This window comes from Sorghum bicolor, chromosome 10 (genome assembly GCF_000003195.3).
Source record: "Sorghum bicolor cultivar BTx623 chromosome 10, Sorghum_bicolor_NCBIv3, whole genome shotgun sequence".
NCBI lineage: Eukaryota > Viridiplantae > Streptophyta > Magnoliopsida > Poales > Poaceae > Sorghum > Sorghum bicolor.
Window position 1 is genome coordinate 9062140 of NC_012879.2, and position 18233 is coordinate 9080372.

At 38.3% G+C, this 18233-nt stretch overlaps 1 protein-coding gene across 1 annotated transcript; it reads right to left on the reverse strand.

The window, feature by feature from the left end:
• On the reverse strand, positions 7699 to 17109 carry LOC8065707 (anthranilate O-methyltransferase 1). The gene is made up of 4 exons (XM_002438097.2): positions 16972 to 17109; positions 16349 to 16789; positions 9176 to 9448; positions 7699 to 8346 (listed from the first exon to the last, which is right to left on the reverse strand). Exons 1-4 carry the CDS (start codon positions 17047 to 17049, stop codon positions 7984 to 7986), a joined length of 1155 nt encoding a protein of 384 aa, XP_002438142.2. The 5' UTR covers positions 17050 to 17109; the 3' UTR covers positions 7699 to 7983.

Here is an 18233-nt window from a genome sequence, read left to right on the forward strand (position 1 = left end):
TCTTAAATTACTCTTCAGCTATAGTTTTAGTTTTATAAACACTATATATTTAATACTTTATGCATGTGTTCAAACACGGACGTAACCAAACTGGGGCCTTGTTTAGATGCGAAAAGATTTTGGATTTCGCGACTGTAGCACTTTTGTTTGTTTGTGACAAATATTGTCTAATTATGGACTAACTAGGATCAAAAGATTCGTCTCGCGATTTACAGATAAACTGTGTGATTAATTTTATTTTCGTCTATATTTAATACTTTATACATGTGTCGAAAGATTCGATGTGACGAAAAATCTTGAAATTTTTTTGAAAACTTTTTAGTTTTCGGGACGGAAACAAAGCCGGGGCCTAAAGGTGGGTATAGTTCGACTGAGCCGTGTCGTGCCTTGGTTAGCGTGTGCATCGTGATTCCAAACTCTTTTTTTTATGTCTACAAGACAAATAATTTGATTGAAAACTTGTCTCGTATGTGTACACGAAGGAAGTTCAGCGGCCTCCAAGAAAAACAAGGGTGAAAACGAGCATCGAGTCGAATTTTTAAGAGGACGTTTAATTAGTTTGAGAAATAAGTGATCCATTTTCTTTTTCGTTATTATTTTTTATCTTGTTGAGTGGTAATAATAATTACCATCACATTATTACTTTTTCCATGGGCATTATTATCACTACAATTCTTCATAAACTAATAACTAGTATAGCATTGACATATTGGGTCATTTTCATCAAAATTATGGCTAGAAGTTATGTATAACAAATTAGGTCATTTTATCAAAATTATGGCTTGCACTTATGCATGGCAAATCGGTTCATTTTACCAAAATTATGGCTTGCAATTATGCATGATGTGCCACCCCATCTAGAATTAGGGGTAGTTCAAACCAAATATCCCCTAAGCTTATGGATCGTAGCGGCTAAAAGAAAAAAGAGAAAGGGAGGAGTGATCTAACTACAAAGCGCATGCATAGAAGAATCCTCTAACCTCCTCACCACTCATCCTTATATCATCATGTCTTATCTATTTTTTGTCCCTAGCTATAGACGCTACTGACCCCTAGCGTTTTCCACGTCTTTGATCTAAACACCCCCGATCTCTTGGTTGGTATGGCAATTAACCTCCCTCTAGCAACTCCTCAATGCCAGAGATCATGAAGCCCCTAAAGTCTCAAGCCTTGATCTCGAAGCCTCAGATCTAAAGGCCGACAAGGTCCTTCTTCTCTGTCGTCACCTAGTGAGCTTCTTCGTTTTCATTCTTTCTCTCGTATCGTATCATCAGCTGCTTACGCGTGTTGAATCCCTGTAATTGGAATTAAGCATTTCTTGAGAGAGAGAGAGAGATTTCACCAAAATGTTAGTGCTGAAGACCGTGAAGTCCTAAATTATCCTCTTCTAGAGCCTTAGATCTAACGGGTGGTAAGGTCCTTTGTCTCTGGTGTTGCCAGGTGAGCTTCTCTGTTTTTGTTTTTTTTCTTTTATTATGAGCTTACATGTGTTGAATCCCTACGATTGGAACTAAGCATTTAGAGAGAGAACGATTCATCAAAAAGTTAGTGCCAGAGATCACAAAGACCCTGAAGTCCTAAACATGATTCTCGAGCCTTAGATATCAAGGTTGGTGAGATTGTTCATCTCTAGGTAGCCAGGTGAGCTTCTTTGTTTTTATTTCTTTCCTCTTATTATGAAATTAAGCATGCTAAATTCCTAGTACCGTAATTAAGCATTTCCTAAATGAGAGAACGATTTCATCAAAACGTTAGTGTCAATGATCACAAAGACCCTAAAATCCTAAACTCTAATTCCGAAGCCCAAATACAGCACTTCACATGTCTCAACGTTTCTTTTGAAAAAATAATTCAATCCTCAAAGTCGGTAAACGTGCTATTCAGCTGATGGTTGTGTCTGTTGTTGATGTTGATGCTAATTATTGTGAGAGAAAAACAATATTTTATGACTGAAAAGTAGTGTTGATTTTAACCACGATAAGCTCAAATAAATACTACATCCGTCTCAAAAAAACTGTTATTGTTGACTTTTAAACATTTTGTTTGACCATCCATCTTATTAAAACGTTTTATATAAATATCTTCTATTTTGATATGAATTATTTGATTATTAAAGATACTTTAATAATGATTTATTTATTTTATGATTTATACAAAATTTTTAAATAAGACCAGCGGTCAAATATGATATCTTAAAGTCAAAAATATTAGTTTTTTTTAGACTATAGTAAAAATGTTCTGTAGTAAAAATGTTCTGTCTAAAAAGAAGTGTCACTTGTACCAGGACACCTCATCAATCTAATAATACGTGTATCTGTGGAAGGTTTTTGAAATCTGAACGGCGTTCGGCGGAGAAGCCCATGCAGCAATGGAAATTGCCAGCCGCGTGTCTCTTGGAATCCATCAACCACACTGTATGTCAACAATTGGTGCCCTTCAGCTTTTTCCTTTTTTTTTTTGACATTTTATAGATTTACTAGCAAAAATACCCGTGCGTTGCAACGGGAGAAAAAAGCTATCAAATCTATATCTATATCTCTATTACCTAATTATATATATTTATACCTAATAATAAAGAGGTAAAATTTTAGGTTCTTTTTTTGTCCATTTTTTTTTGTCTATCTTCCTCTAACTACCGAACAATGAAAAGTTTCTTTTATCTAAACTTATATATAACCCGTGCTCATACGAGTTAGAATAACTTACGTCTAAACCAATATGTGGAGTAGAAGTCCTAATATAAATAGATTCCTCACATCCTAAGTATTCTAAATAGAATTCTTAATAGTCAAATAGAAAAAGGATAAGAATTATGTTCTTTATTTTGCTCCACTGCTTTATTTAGGGGGTGTTTAGTTTCCCTTTTTTCAAAAAAATTGGGTTTTGGTCCATCATTTTGCAAAATAGACTAAACACCATGCAATTTTTTTTGGCAAAAAGGTGGTTATTCTCCATTTTGTATTTTGACTTTAAGAGACAAAAAACCTCAAAAAGAGGCTCAAGAGGCTCTCATGAGGACAATAAATTCTGCATTTTGAATGGAACTAACCATGACCCTGATTTTGGCATTTTGTATTTCATCACTCCAAAGTAATTGGTATTTTGTATTTTGGATTCTATGGGGGAACTAAGCACCCCCTTACTTAGATGTCAATCGGAGGAAAAAAATCAAAGTCCTAATCTATAGTTCCTTCTTCTCTAATAATAAAAAGGAATTTTTTCTGGTCATTTTGGATTTTAGTCAAGCCTAACTATTCGCTTGGTTCGGTCTAAAATTGGTTTAAACTTGTGTTAGGCTTCGGAGTTAGATTCAGCCCGTAACTTTTCTTTTTTCCCCTAACCCAATTGGACCAGGCATCGTTTAATTAATCTGACCGGTGGACATATAAAGATATGATGGACTAAATTTTTTACAATTATATATTAGGAAAAGATATAGAAGTATAGACATAGATTAATCTTATAAAATACTAATTCACAAAAAAGAAACAATCCTAAAATATATCGATTCAATCACATTAATGGATATAGGGTTAGCTTAAGCCCTAAGTTTGTGCCATGTCCGTCGGAGGCTCGGAGCTATGCACGGACCAAGCCAGTACATGGAAGCCGGCGTGTGCGGCTTGCGTGCATGGACCGGACGGTCGATCGAGACTTTGGGAGGATCGCTGCTGTCGGCTGCGGATGTAACTTGTGTTATAACCTAATCTAATCGCGGACAGAGGTTTCCGCACAACCGAAGCCGGACAGGGCAGGCAGAAAAAATATTGGCAGCCTGAAATTTTCTCTCTTTATAAATAGGTATAAATATAGATAGATTTATTTACGATGTAACGATGCCCTTTTGGCATGTGACGTGCCCACCAGCGAGATCCTTTTGAGCTTTGTCGGTTCGTCATCTCAGTTTTTCAAACATGCTCGGGGTACAGTGTGCATGCATGCGTTTATATGCATTCGTATATGTGAGCATTTGTGTTTATATCTAGGTTTCGCAAAAAAAATTATAACACCCTAAAAAATTCATTCTTTGGAAATAGATAAAATTGATTTTGTTATGCAATTGGTGAGCATTCAAACTTAGGGAATTAATAAATTTTATTAAATTAAAAGAAATTATAAGGTCTAGCTATATGTTTATGCATACCTACTGCTCCATATTATTTTTGTATTGAGTGGTTTGATTCAAGATTCAAAAAGAGAATTCAAAATTTATTTGAAAAATGGTTTCGAAATAAAAGAAATCAAAAAAGAGAAAAGGAGAACCTCACCCCTCTCTCTCTTTTGGCCCAACTGGCCCGCTCCCTCACACCCCACAGTCCCAACTGCCAGCGACGAAGTCAACGGTGGGGCTAGGGGGGCTCCAGCCCCCCTACCGCTGCTGGTCCAGTGGAATCCCTAGTGCTCTTTCTAATTTTAAACACAAACTTATAAGGGAGGGTGGGCTGAGAACTTTATTTTTTAATATATTTTATGAATTTTATCATTGATCTATATTTTTAATATAAGATTACTTCAAGCTAATATATTTTTTCTATTACGAGGGATAATAGTAGAGCTAAATCGATGTAGAACTTTTGTTCAGCCCCCTAAATTTTTTTCTGGCTTCGTCCCTGCCAACTACACTCCAGCGTGTCTATTTCTTAGGTCGGCCCAGAAGTCCTACGGACGCTCCTCTCTTCTCTCCCTTAGGCTGATAGCTCGGTCCTGCGACTTCTTTCGCTGATAGGTAGGCCTGCGTCGCCATCAGCACCGCCGCCTTCCTCCGCAAGCACCTCCTTCCGTTTTTTGCCACCCCCAAATCTTCCCCTCAATCCACACCTTCCATCGATGGCGCAGTCCTTGGGCAATATAAACCAAGCCCCTGCACCGGTCGCCTCCATCGTGAGCCCTCGCAACAGTCCTCTCGCTCTCTGCCATTCTCCTCGCTTCGCCAAAGCTTTGCCGGCGAGCTAGTCCGCCAAATCGAGTATGTGCTTGCCTTTGTGCCCTCGTGGCCTCTCCCAATCCCCTAGCCAAGGTCGCCGTGCTCCGCTCTCCCTCCTGGTGTTTTCCCTTAGGCCGATGATGCTTGGAGTCGCCATATCGACGAACGCCAGCGAGGTGCCCTGATTTTTCGACCAGAGTGCCACTGTCAGTTCCCTATGCGCCGACGACCTCCTCTCCCTTCTATTTTAAACATCCGATCTAGATCCAACGGTCTTTATTGATTCATAGTGGTTTGTCTGGCGTTTTTGTTAAACCCCCTGCTATTTTCTTTATTTTGAACCCATAGTCCACCTAGATTGAAAACCATGATTTTCTTTTTTTATTTATTTAATTTGGAAATGAGTTTGCTTTATTTATAGTTTTGCCACTAATCTTGTTTTAAGCATAAAATCTCTGTTTTAGCTTCGATTTTGATCTGTTCAAGTTGTGCTAGGTTCGTACTTAAGTAATCTACATGTTAATACCCCTGTTAATCATGTTTTCCACCTTTAAAATTCATGAAGTAATTAGATTCAAACTATTAAATCTTGTTTATGAAATATTGTTTAATCCATATCTTTTCTGTTTTTTATCTGTTTCGAGTACAATTTGAGTCTAGGTGATCATAACAAAGCCTAAAATAGATCTAAAACCTTTTCAACATATTTTTCTACTATTGGTGTACAATTCTATTCTATAGTCTTGTTTGCCTTGCATGATTGTCTCTGGATACTTGTGTGCTGCTGCGTTGATTGAGTATAGACAATGAGCAATACTTGGGTGACCAGAAGTACTACTTTGACGAGCAGGAACAACATGAACCCTTTGAACAAGGCAAGTATAGTATGGGGAACATCATCCTTGTTGTCCTATTCACTTTAATAATAGTTTGATCATATGCATGTAGAAATTTATTCTTGCTGCTTATATCCTGTTCCTTGTCACCTTGGGGAACTATTGTGCATATGGGTAGTTGATGCTAGTGCTCAATTAATTATGATTATGAACTAAAACTTGCTTAATGGGATATGTAACGAAAAATAAAAAGACACTTTTTAGCAACGTGAATTAAAGGATGAGAGCATTTAGCTTTATATATGATGCTTTTGTCCTCCTTAAGGACTTATCTGTAAGTAATCATTTGAGACTTACAGTACAACCATGAGTGCTATATGGCTTTGGCCTTAGTCAAGTATGAGGACCTTTTTTAACTTGTTAGTGGTTACCTTTATGATGCAAGAGGGGCTCACCGAGTCAGGTATAGTGTGGCCTCTGTACTTATGTGTATAGCCTATACGGAATGTGCTATTTGGAAGGGGGCTCTATATCTTCTTGCCGATTGGAAATCTAATGACCCTAACTTATTAGACGAACTTTTGAAACACTTCGTATTGAACCTTGTCGACCTTCTTTGGTAGTGATTCAAGAGGCTCATGACCTCGAGCGAAAGGGTAAATCATGGCTTATGGTGAAAGTGTAACCTCTTGAGAGGGTAAAGTTATTATAACAGTCGTGCTCATGGTCACGAGCGACCTTGGACTCCTTATGGAATAATAACAAATGATCGCCGATGTTTTCAATTTATTCATGTTATCAGTTTCATATGATTTAATTGGGGCATTGCTTATTTATTGCTACTAATGCTAAAATTTTGACTCACTAAAAGCTAGTGTCGTTAAACCAGTGTCTACTTTTTGAGCCTCATGAACCCCATGTTATTCTTGTTGAGCACGAGATGTACTTACGCTTGTTTATTTTAATTACTTAGATAAAAATCCTAGATGGGTAGTAGATAATGGTGGATATGCTAAGTATCCTGAGGACTATTAAGCTTGAGGTCAACTAGTCAGTGTCCCTGTGGCTTATGGAGGAGCTTACCGAGTGCTTAGTTATCTTATTCACTTTTGCTGAGACTTTGATAAAAATTAAATGGATTATTAAACATGACGCAATAAATCTTTGTGCTTGGTACTTTTGTAATTTGTCTTACATGCATGTGATTGGTCTCTGGGCACATATGTAATTCTATACTTGGTTTTGTTTCCAAAAATGGGTATGACAAAAATACCTATGAGAATAGAGAAAAAAATCCCATAGAAGTCAGATCCTCCTCCCTCAGCTACTCACTCCCAAATCCTTTGCTCACAAAAAAGCTACTCCCAAATCCTAATCTATGCATGACCTGACTATTTTCCACCAATCTTGCGAGTAAAGGCTGACAACCGCTCCGCATGTGTACTTATTTTTCATGTTGGATCACTCAAATGATTTCTAGAGGCGATATGAATTTCAACCATTTCCAATATGCAATTTTGTTGTGTATGTCCTTGTTTTTTTTGCAAAATTGGAAATTAAAATTCAATATGTACTCAAAGCAAAGAAAAGATAAATCTCATAGTGAATTGAACTAAAATTTTATTCAGGAGGTCAAATGGAGAAACTGAATTTTTCAGGATAGTAAAATAGACGTTTTCATATAGTTATAGTGTGGCACAATAGTGGTAGTATGCACACCGAGCTTTGATACCTCAGATATGATGACAATTTCACATGTTTAGGTACAGAAGTTGGATTTTGGTATGTTCGGGGAGGGAGATGGGAGTAAGATTTAAAATGAACTTCTCATGATAAAGGCTGTATAAATAAATAACTAAATAAATTGGATTCCATTTGAACCCCAAAATCTAATCTTTCACTAGACCAACCGACACAATATTAAGTGTGTGTTTGGCACGGCTCCTACGAGGGGCTCCTCTAGAAGAGCCGGAGCCGTTTTGGTAAAGCCACAAATTGTAGCTTCGCCAAAACGGCTCTGACTCTTCTGCTTTTTACTCAAAAATGGCTTCTCCAGAAAAATGTTTGTCAGGGCTCCTCTAGAGGAGCCAAAGCCGGAGCCGGAGAGGAGCCCTGCCAAATAGGTCCTAACTTTCACATTCTAACAACAACATAAGAACATGACTACTACACTTGGCAACAGACAAATGCCTTGTAGGACTCATTGGCCCGATGAATACATACCTAGCCTTTACTATTCAGCAACATGACAATTACTGAGTACTTGGTCTTCTCCTTCTCGAGATGTTTGGCCACATTACATGCATACCTCTTGAAGAGTTCATCAAGTATTTGTTCACCAAAGTGGCTTGCAAACAAAGGTTCCATCACTGCTCTAAGGCTCCTAGCAACGTTCACTCCACTTTGAATACTATCCACTACATGATCACCTTCACTATCATCATACGGGTCCCAATTTGACTCAAACAATTGGATGTGGCCGATGTTGAATAGCCCACTCTGCCTAACAATTGTTGCCACCTCATCAATTGATGGCCCATAAATGGGTAGATTGAAGGAGTACAATTTTTCCTTGTCCACTATACCCTGTAGCGAATGGTTGCAAGAACATTTTGTTCAGTCAGTTTATGTATTGTAGACCCCAATAAGAACTTCGTCAATATATCTTCCAAGATTTACAAAAAAAAAAGAAATAACATTATTTTACTTAAAATGTATGGTATGATATTTTTCTCAGGTGCAACACATTTAGTCACACCCCTTTGCATCCTGAACTTCTAGAAAAATTCCCAACAAACTAAAAAACGCGGGTGCCATCTAACAAGACTACTGGCACAAGACTACTAGGTAGGGTGACTCTTTCACTTACATTTTGTTTGTTAAAAGAATTTGCAGATAGAACTTCTAATTTTGAAAATAGTTATTAGATGCCACGAGCTAGCTAGATATATGTGTTTATATATAATCACTATCTCTAGTTCTCAAACAAATATTTTTATTTCTCAGTCACTTAAAATTTCCTACTACTATGCTACAAAATGGTAGTACTGCACATATGCAGCTTTAGTAAGGTTTACTACCATTTGACACCTCATATGAAAACAAGACATGTGAGTTGTTTGATATATATATTGATGATCTAATGGACAAAAAGTGGCTGAAATATAATAAAGTTTGCTAGTTTTATTTAATCTCATGGCTACTTTAAAGTTAAAACAAGACCTACTTTCCTACATATGTATGTGCATACAACTTCAGTAAATATTCAGCACAATTTGATAATGCACATAAGATCAAAACATGTGTGTTGCATGATATTTATCTAATTGTTGAAACAATCTCTATAAAATAGTAATTATTAGACACACAAAATTAGATGTTCCGTATATCATACATAATATATATGTTCATGTACCTCTGCCACAAGAGACTGCATAGCTTGCCCAAGTAATCCATAAACATGATTGAGATTTCCATGTAATGCATCTCTGTTCTTCCTTCCTAGTAATGTCAACAACATTTGCCCACCAGGTGAAAGTTCTTCGGAGCGCAGCTTAAGAAACAGTGACAAGTCTTTTTGGAACTGTTGTTGGTACATTTTCACCACTGAAGGTGCTGTTGTACGTGTTATGTAAATGTTTCCTTCGTTTAGGTGTGTTGTGCTTTTGATATCCAATTCTTCCGGTAACTATGTATATGCGACAACATAATGTAAGAAAGAGGCTATAAAACAACCAAATGAAACTCAACATGAATACTCCATTCATAAGTCATTTTCAATTTTTGCTCTAGTTATAACTTCTCCAACTTTGAGGAAGTTTTTATAATAAAATATTACCATCTACAATACCAAATAAACACAATACCAAAAATATGTCATGGTGGACTTAACAAAACTAATTCAATGTTATATAGAAGTTCATGCATTACTTTTATGAACTTGGTGAAAGTTATAATAGTTTGACTAAGGAAAAATAAAAACAACTTATATTTTGGAACTGAGGCTGTATGAGGATAGGGATCAATCAATTACATGGGAAGAAGTTGTATTGCACACTCAGCTTCAGTTGGATAAATAATGGTACATTTGTAACACCCAAAAAGTTCTTTTGAATTAATAGGAATTAAATTGATTTATTTAAGTAATTTTTGTGAGCATTTGAATCTAGCAAATAAATTATTTTGTGAAAATTAAAATTCATCATAAGGGTAGCAACACGCTTTTGCATTCATGCTGGGAATATCATTTATTTTTGTGTTGTTGTTTCTGTTTTTATCTCATTGTTTATGTTTAAAATTTTCTTTGGAAAAGATTTGCAAAAGGAGATAAAAAGAAAAGAAAAAAAAGGGGGGAGAAAGCCTCCCTGGAACCAGGCCGTGGCCTAGGCTCCCACCCACATCCATCTCCCGCGGCCGCTTTTCTCTCGGCCCAGCAGACCAGCCCAGCGCGCACAGCCAGCCCAGGCCCGCGGAGCGCGCCCTCCCCTCTCTCCGTCTTTGGCTGACACCCGGGCCCCGTCCCACTCTCCCTCTGACACTCGGGCCCCGCCTGGCAGCGGGGCGCTTCCTTCTTCCTCGCGCGTGTTCGAGCCGGGCTCCTTTTCCATCCGGAACCTATCCCGCAAAGCACGGGATTTCTTGCTTGTGGAGCCAACCAATGCCCTATAAAGCTCCCCAAATCAACCCGTGACACCTTTTCGTCCCCAAGCTCATTAATCCGAGCCCTAGACGCCTCTGTCGCGTCCTTTCGGATCTCGCCGAGTTCGAATCCTAGCGCCACCGCAGCACGCTCTCCTTGCTCCACCTCGGGCCGAACCAAGTGCATAGGTGAAGTCGCGGAGAGCTCCTCCTTCGCCGGGTATGCTTCGTTTGATTTCTAGCGCTCCGAATCCAGAAAAAGGCAACTCCGGCGAGGCCTCCCCATGGCGCCGCCGTGTTGGGTGCCCCATCCGGCCAGCCGGCCGCCGATGGCCCCCTGGTTGGATCTCCATCGTTGGATCCGAGATCGACGGTCAGAAAAAGAAGATACCCCTTCGGGGTAACTTATGCTAAAGAGCCCCTGGTCAATTCTATAATAGAACCCGCCGTCCCTTGGCGTATTACCTGGTTTCCGTTTTCCCATTTGGAAAACGTATTCTTATCGGCTTAAAAGAAAATACGCTTTCCAATAATTACAGAATTGTCACTGAACTTAGATTGCTTATAAAATATTCATCTTAACTCCGTTTTTGTCCATTCAAATTGCGTTAGGTTCGCATTTACGAGCTCTACATGTTAGAAGTAATATTTCACTGTTTTGAAACTTTTAAATTCTGCAGTAGCATTTAATTAATTATTTCTCTATAGGAAATCTTAGAAAATTCGTATCTTTCTCGTTTTAATTCCGATTTTCGTGAACTTTACGTTTCTGTGATCGTAGTGCTGCGTAGAATATTTTGATAAACTTTTATATTTGTTTTACTACTGTTTGGTGTATTGTTCTAATTATATCTTGTTTGCTTCGTGTATGATTGTCTACATTGGATTGCGTGTTGTTGATTGATGATTGGGATTAGACGGTGAGCCGTACGTTGGTGATCAAGATCAAGACTTTGAGGACCAGCAGGCTCAGGAGAGCTTTGATCAAGGCAAGTATAACTTGGGATTATCCTTGCTACCTATACACAATTAACACAATATATCATATGCATGTGTCTACCTTGATGACCTTAGCAAAATCATAGATGTTTGTTATCCTGAATTCCTTGTTACCTATTTGGATATGCATTTGGGTAGTTCTTGCTAGTGCTTGATTATTAATCCATGATCTTGTAACATGAATATTTGAATATACAATAAACAATAAAATAAGCTTTCTAGCAACTTGAATATAAAGGGTGGAAAGAACTCTAGCTTTTGCTAGATTGATCTTGACCCTCCATAAGGACTTATCCCTTGGCAAAAGCTGGGACAACTCGTACAACCATGAGGGCTACATGGCTCTGGTTTTAGCTCAGTATGAGGACCTTTTTCTAGCTTGTTAGCGGTTACCTTAAATGGCGTAAGAATGGCTAGACACGTTGGGTATAGTGTGGCCTCTGTCCATGTGTATAGGCTGCGGGTTATGTGCCATGGAAGGGGGGCTCTATATCTGCCTGCCGAGTGAATCTAATGGCCCTAACTTGTTAGACGAAACCTTTGAAAGGCTTCATAGTGATCCCTGCCGACCTCCCTAGGAAGGGGGTTAAGAGACTTGCAACCTCGGGCGAAAGGGTAAATCACGACTCATGGGTAAAGATGTACAACCTCTGCATAGTGTTAAATCTGGTATACTAGCCGTGCCCACGGATACGGGCGGCCCGGAAAACTGACGGAATAGACGGACACCGATGAACATGAATAATGATAATAAAGGATGGTTTATTATGTTGTTTATATGTGCTATTCTTAATTCTTGTATACATTGATCATGTGGATTATGGGATTAGTTATGCTACCTTGATATTTGCTATCCAGTGATTAAACATGCTATCAACTACTAAAAGCTAAATGCAGTCAAACCAGTGTCAGCTATTTGAGCCTCATGAACCCCTGGTTATACTTGTTGAGTACGATATGTGCTCACTCTTGCAATTTCCCAACACCTCAGGATATGATAATGAAGATGACTGGAATGCGGATTACCGTTACGAGTACTAGGCTTGGAGTCAACCAGTCAATGTTGTCCCTATGTGAAGCTTCCGTCGAGAGCGTTGTTTACTCTATGCTATCATCTTTGTATGAGACTATGTGTTATGTTATATTCCGCTATGTAATAAACACTGCAATGGTACATTTGAGATTTGTCTACTTATGTGTGTGGCTATTCCTGGAGCACATATGAGTCTTTTATGCATCCTATTTTGTTCTTAAAATATGGGTGTGACAACATTGTTTTGTGGAACACATGGTACATATATAGTGGTGTGTATTTTCATCTCTAAGCTTATGCACACTTATTGTCCTATCGTTAAATTAAATTGGTCCATGGTTTGAAGCTTTTTGACCTTGTAATTCCATTATAAAACATATGAAATTTTTGTTGATGCCAATGGAAGGAAAGCTACGTGTATGCAGATTATTATGCTAGGTTGCGTGGATCTATTCATGTGTATCCTGTTCTTGTGGGATTTGACCCAAGCGTGGTCTAATTTTTCTAAGCTCGATCAAGTTGGTTTTAGGCATGAAAAAATATCTACATATATGCATTTTTTCAAGAACATTTTAGTAGAAGAAAGTATGATGAGTTCTTCAAAAAAGCACATACATGCTAAGTCTACATGAACAAAAATTTGAAATCCAAATGAGGATAGTGTATATGATAGAAAATAGTTAGTTTCTAACCTTTCTTATTTCACTTTGCTAGAAATCGAGACGATAGAGCAGACAGTGATGGAATTGCATACAAAAGATATTTTCCTACTACAACTAAGGCTATAGGAAATAATTATAAATGGCTAGATAGGCCGGCATTGTGACCCATAATTTTGGTCCGACACATTGCGCCATGTTTGTGCTTGGTCTAGTGTGTCACCCCATTTAGCAGTATGGGCTTGATCCATAACCTCCACCATAATATATATATATACCCTCATCCAAATGCCTCTAAACCATGTATCCTTATATTCCATTTCTTGCCCCACCCCTTAGTCTCTCTCACATCTCACACCACTTTGTTTTTCTCATTTTATGTGCCTATTGCCACCATAGAGACATGACCCCATCTTGTCCTTATCGTCACTCTTGCCTATAACCTCTTTGCTTCTTTGCCTCTACAGTTCTAGTCCACTTCTCTAAACCCCATATATGGTTTCACCTCCTATAGTCTTTTATATTTAATCTTGGCATTTGGTAGTTCTGAGCTTTGGCTGCGTAGGTTCATGTTTTTTCATAAACACTAGATTTGTTTTTCCCTTTGAAGATCCATTGCTGACTAGATCTTTATTTTAGGGTTTGTTTCCATCTTTTTTATGTTTGCTATTTGTTTGTGGTGTTCCATAGATTATTGGGCAGTGCTTGCATCATGCTAGTTTGGCGTGCGCCATTGAGGTACTGTAGCCATTGAGTGCAAACAACGGAGGAGGAGCTCAATACAACCTCAATGAACAGTGTGCTAGTATAAAGTTTTTAAATTTCAAATATAAAATTTGAAATTACAAAGATCTAAATCTTAAAATACAAAGTTTATCGTATGCTAGTAGAAAGTCAATTTTAAATTCATCTACTGGCAGGTAGCGGCAATTAAAAAAATATAGATATGCAAACATGAAAACTAGCCTGTTGTTTTTACCTAGCCCACATGTGTGTGCTGCACTGCTCCTGCATGGTGTAAGTTAGGCTTTGTTTAGTTCCCAAATTTTTTTAAAATTCCCCGTCACATCGAATCTTGCGACACATGCATAAAGCATTAAATATAGACGAAAACAAAAATTAATTATACAGTTTATCTATAAATCGCGAGACGAATCTTTTGACCTTAGTTAGTTTGTGATTGGACAATAATTGCCACAAACAAACGAAAGTGCTACAATAGCGAAATCCAAAAATTTTCACGAACTGAACGAGGCCTTAAGCTCGCTCCTAGAAGCACGTGTGCTACTGTCCCTGCTAGCGCGTGTTGCTACCGGTTCCAGCACGCACACACGTAGTCTAGGTTGACGGGCAGGCATATCACGTAGGACTCTAGCTGGTTCTTGCCTGGGCGGCATTGAACAATTAAGGCCGATCCACCGGCTAAACTTTAATTAGCTTGCTAAATTTATCTATGGTGGTCTGGTGGAACTAAACAGTACATAGCTAAATTCTGCTAAACTGTAGTAAAGGCCAAAATATACACAACCTTTTAGTTATTTCAACCTAGCTAAAACAAGATAAAAAACCTCAATGACCAACTTACCCAAAGCTGAAGTTTAGCAAGCTAAACAATGAAATTAATGAGGGGTAGCATGGTAAAGAATTTTATTGAGATCTATACACCCTCTGTCAAAGTTTAGCTGACTAAACTAGCTAAATTTTTTAGTTGGTGGTTGGATCCAAACAGAGCTAACCGTGCCATGTCTGATCACCGATGGGCTGGCATATCACGTGGGGCTAGCTAGCATGGAATGCCATGCCCTGACATATCTTGATTGCCCCGCACATTTGACCACGTAGATAAAATATAGTTTGAGGCTCGATCATGAGATATTCGATCTCGATAAGCTATATTTTTAATGGCTCAAAGTAGCACAAAAGCATTCATAAGTCAGAACGCAAAAACTTTATTTAGTGACTGACGGTTCAAACAAGCAATATCAACAACATATAATTCTTGATTTGTGGCTTGATGACTTTATGTACTGACCAGCAGAGGCGGACCTTGACCAAAAAATTAGGAGTCCTGTCTAATTACGTTGTGAACAAAGCCCCCACCCTGCTGACTAGTTCAACTAAAATGTTCAAGTTGAATGAAAAATTTGTGCAATTCACTTATGCTTTAGCGAGCCCAAAAAGCTCAATTAGTGTAGTATTTAAAGCTTGACTTGCACTATATTTCTCCCACATGTTTTTATTTTGAAATTTCAATCCAATAACTCGAACATATATACTTGAGTTTCGGCCAAGTTAATACATAAGAAACATTTGCATTCCTTGGAGTTTGTACGTCCTAACTATACCAGTGTATGTCTCCTACGACTATGAATGCAGATTTTTTTCAGTTTTTCCGGCGCTTTTCGTCCCTTGCCATGAACCCCAAAATTTTGAATGGCGCTTATTTAAGTTTTCACCGAAAAACGGCACTGTAGCACTTTCGTTTTTATTTGACAAACATTGTCCAATTATAGAGTAACTAAGCTCAAAAGATTCATCTCGCGGTTTACAGATGAACTGTGCAAATAGTTTTTGTTTTCATGTATATTTAATGCTCCATGCATGTGCCGCAAGATTCGATGTGACGGGGAATCTTGAAAAATTTTGCGAACTAAACAAGGCCTTATAGAAAAGGCTTACATAGGTATTAGTTACTTCCTTGATCCAAGCTGAACCTAGACGAGGTTTGGTCGAGTGTTGAGTTTGATTGTCTCTGAGATAACTCAACTTAGGCAACTCGCGGTCCAAGACTGTACCGAGCTCAAGCATATGGTCCTATAGGTAGGTCAAACCAAGGCTTACCAAAGTTTTTTTTAAGAAAACATGAACACCTTCCGGGGAACTAGCAGGCAGCTTTGCTAATAAGTTCGGATGCAAGTTCTCGAATAGAATTGAAGCTTTTCCTTTCTATTTAATTTTCCTGACTCTTTCTCTGTGGTATTTCGGTATGAGCCTAAAAGCTCGTGGTTTGTATTTGAACAGCTGTGTATATTGACAAAGGATATACCATTCCATTATTAAAAAAAAGCTTGTCTATGTTATAAGAAGAAAACAGGCAAATGAATTCACATCGATGACAGGATTCGGACTCGGGTGGTTTGAGCACACAAACACCCTCAACAACCATTACTAATGTTATTGCAAAAGTAATTAAGTTAAAAACATAATAACCTAAGTAAAAACGATATATAGGAAAGAACATATATTAATAAGTTGGTACCTGGGACAGCCACATGAGGCAGTAGGAGGAATGGAAGAAGTGGACGCTATGACAAGGGAAAAGCCTTGTGTAGAAAGAACCTGGCAACCCAGCGACATAATATGGAGGTGTCACAATCGTCTCTCCCCCATAATTGCAAGGGTGGTGGATATCAACCATATTCTTGATTTGTTCCAGAGACCGGAAGAGATTGTTGAAATCATTCTTTGGCAGGTCGTTAAGGAAGAACAAGAGTTCCAGTGGCTCATGGCATCCTAGTAAGCTCTTGCAGTGTTCTTCAACCACACGGACCACGCTGGCCACAAAGAGGACTGCATTTGGCCCTGAAGAGCAGCCTAGGTCGGCGATGACCATCGTGCTCGTCGGGCCGCTAATAAGAGCCATGCAGACTTCTGTAATAGCTTTCGCAAGCATTGGTTTAACCTCGAGCATTGCTTTCTCCTAGGATACACACAGCTGTATTACTATTTTTATCTTTCCACGTAATTTGAAGATTATTACTAATATAAGGGAGCGAGTGCGTGCATGTACAGTATATTCTCCTAGGAACCTATAAGATTTGTCACAGGGTAATGTAATTAATTAACTTCAAAAGGAATACACGGGGGGAAAACAGTACACACCTGAAGTCTAGAATTCTTGGCGTAGCTGGTTTCTCCGTCACCTGCAACCATGCGTAGGTTACGCTCCACCTCCACCATGGACTACGATGGGATGTGTGGCTTTGGTTACTTCGAGGAATGAAAGCACAATGTTTACTGATCCCATCCCAATGTGACGAGTCAGTTTAAATAGGGATGGATATATTGCTTCAAGTGCATCGAGGGCGAGCGTCACGCCCACGCGACTACTGACGAGTATAATCTATATCTCCGGTGAGGCTGGTTGTTTGAGCTTATCTGTCGAATCTGTTAGCCATTTAATAATATGTTTTTTTCACAATAAATAAGCGAAGAGTACTTTTAACCATGACTTTTCAGCCAAGCTAATCCCAACTACATGTTTTATCTTAGCATGCAAGATATTCAAATCATCTTTCACTAATAGCTATATCGTGGCACTAACTTTCAACCTCTTAATGCAAGCTATTCACATATCTCAAGTTTTATCTCACCATGCAAGATATCCACATCATCTTCCACTACTAGTGGCATGACGACTAATAGTCATGTCATACCACTAACTTCCACTAATAGCTATGTCATGACATGACTCTTAGTTAGTGGCATTAAGAGTTGACATTAAGAGGTTGAAATTAAGTTAGTGGCATTAAGTAGAGATGTTGTGCCACTAACTTTCAACCTCCTAATGCGCTATCCATGTCGTCTCTATTTAAATTTATATTTTTTTCCGCAATCACCACAACAACACGTGGAGTATCTTCATAATTATATTATGTAAGAAATCTCCTTCCGTTTGTGTATGTGTAAAAAAATTATGCCACCTAACCTATATATTTGCCCTCCACGTTCAAAAATAGACCCCTTTTATTTTGACGCAATATTTACATTTATACACTGACCATTCTTTCCTCACAAAATACATCATTTATAATTACAAAGTCAGCGAAATGCAAATAAAATCATGTAGGGATATGATATAGTTTTGCTGTTTCAAGAAATATGATATAGTTTTTTCGTACATATAAATATATTAGTAGCTTAAAGTGTTGGTCAAAATATATAAAGTATGAATTTCACAAAACAAATATGCCTTCCATTTTTGGATGGAGGGAACAGATGCAGCTAGCTCTATGCTTGGTTTCTCGAGTGGTGCTCTATTGCATAAAGATCTTATGTTTATTAAAGAAAAGGTCACAATTTACCCCAAAAGAATAATAGGTGGAAAACTAAAAGACTGTTACTTGCAATTCTCTTGCAGTAGC

Excerpts from the sequence above, each read along its gene's own strand:
- LOC8065707 (XM_002438097.2), bottom strand. The coding sequence starts at position 17,049 with ATGGTGGAGGTGGAGCGTAACCTACGCATGGTTGCAGGTGACGGAGAA. Across the intron at positions 9,449-16,348 it reads GCCTCATGTGGCTGTCCCAG|TTACCGGAAGAATTGGATAT; the intron begins GTACCAACTTAT and ends GCATATACATAG. Across the intron at positions 8,347-9,175 it reads TGCAGTCTCTTGTGGCAGAG|GGTATAGTGGACAAGGAAAA; the intron begins GTACATGAACAT and ends CATTCGCTACAG.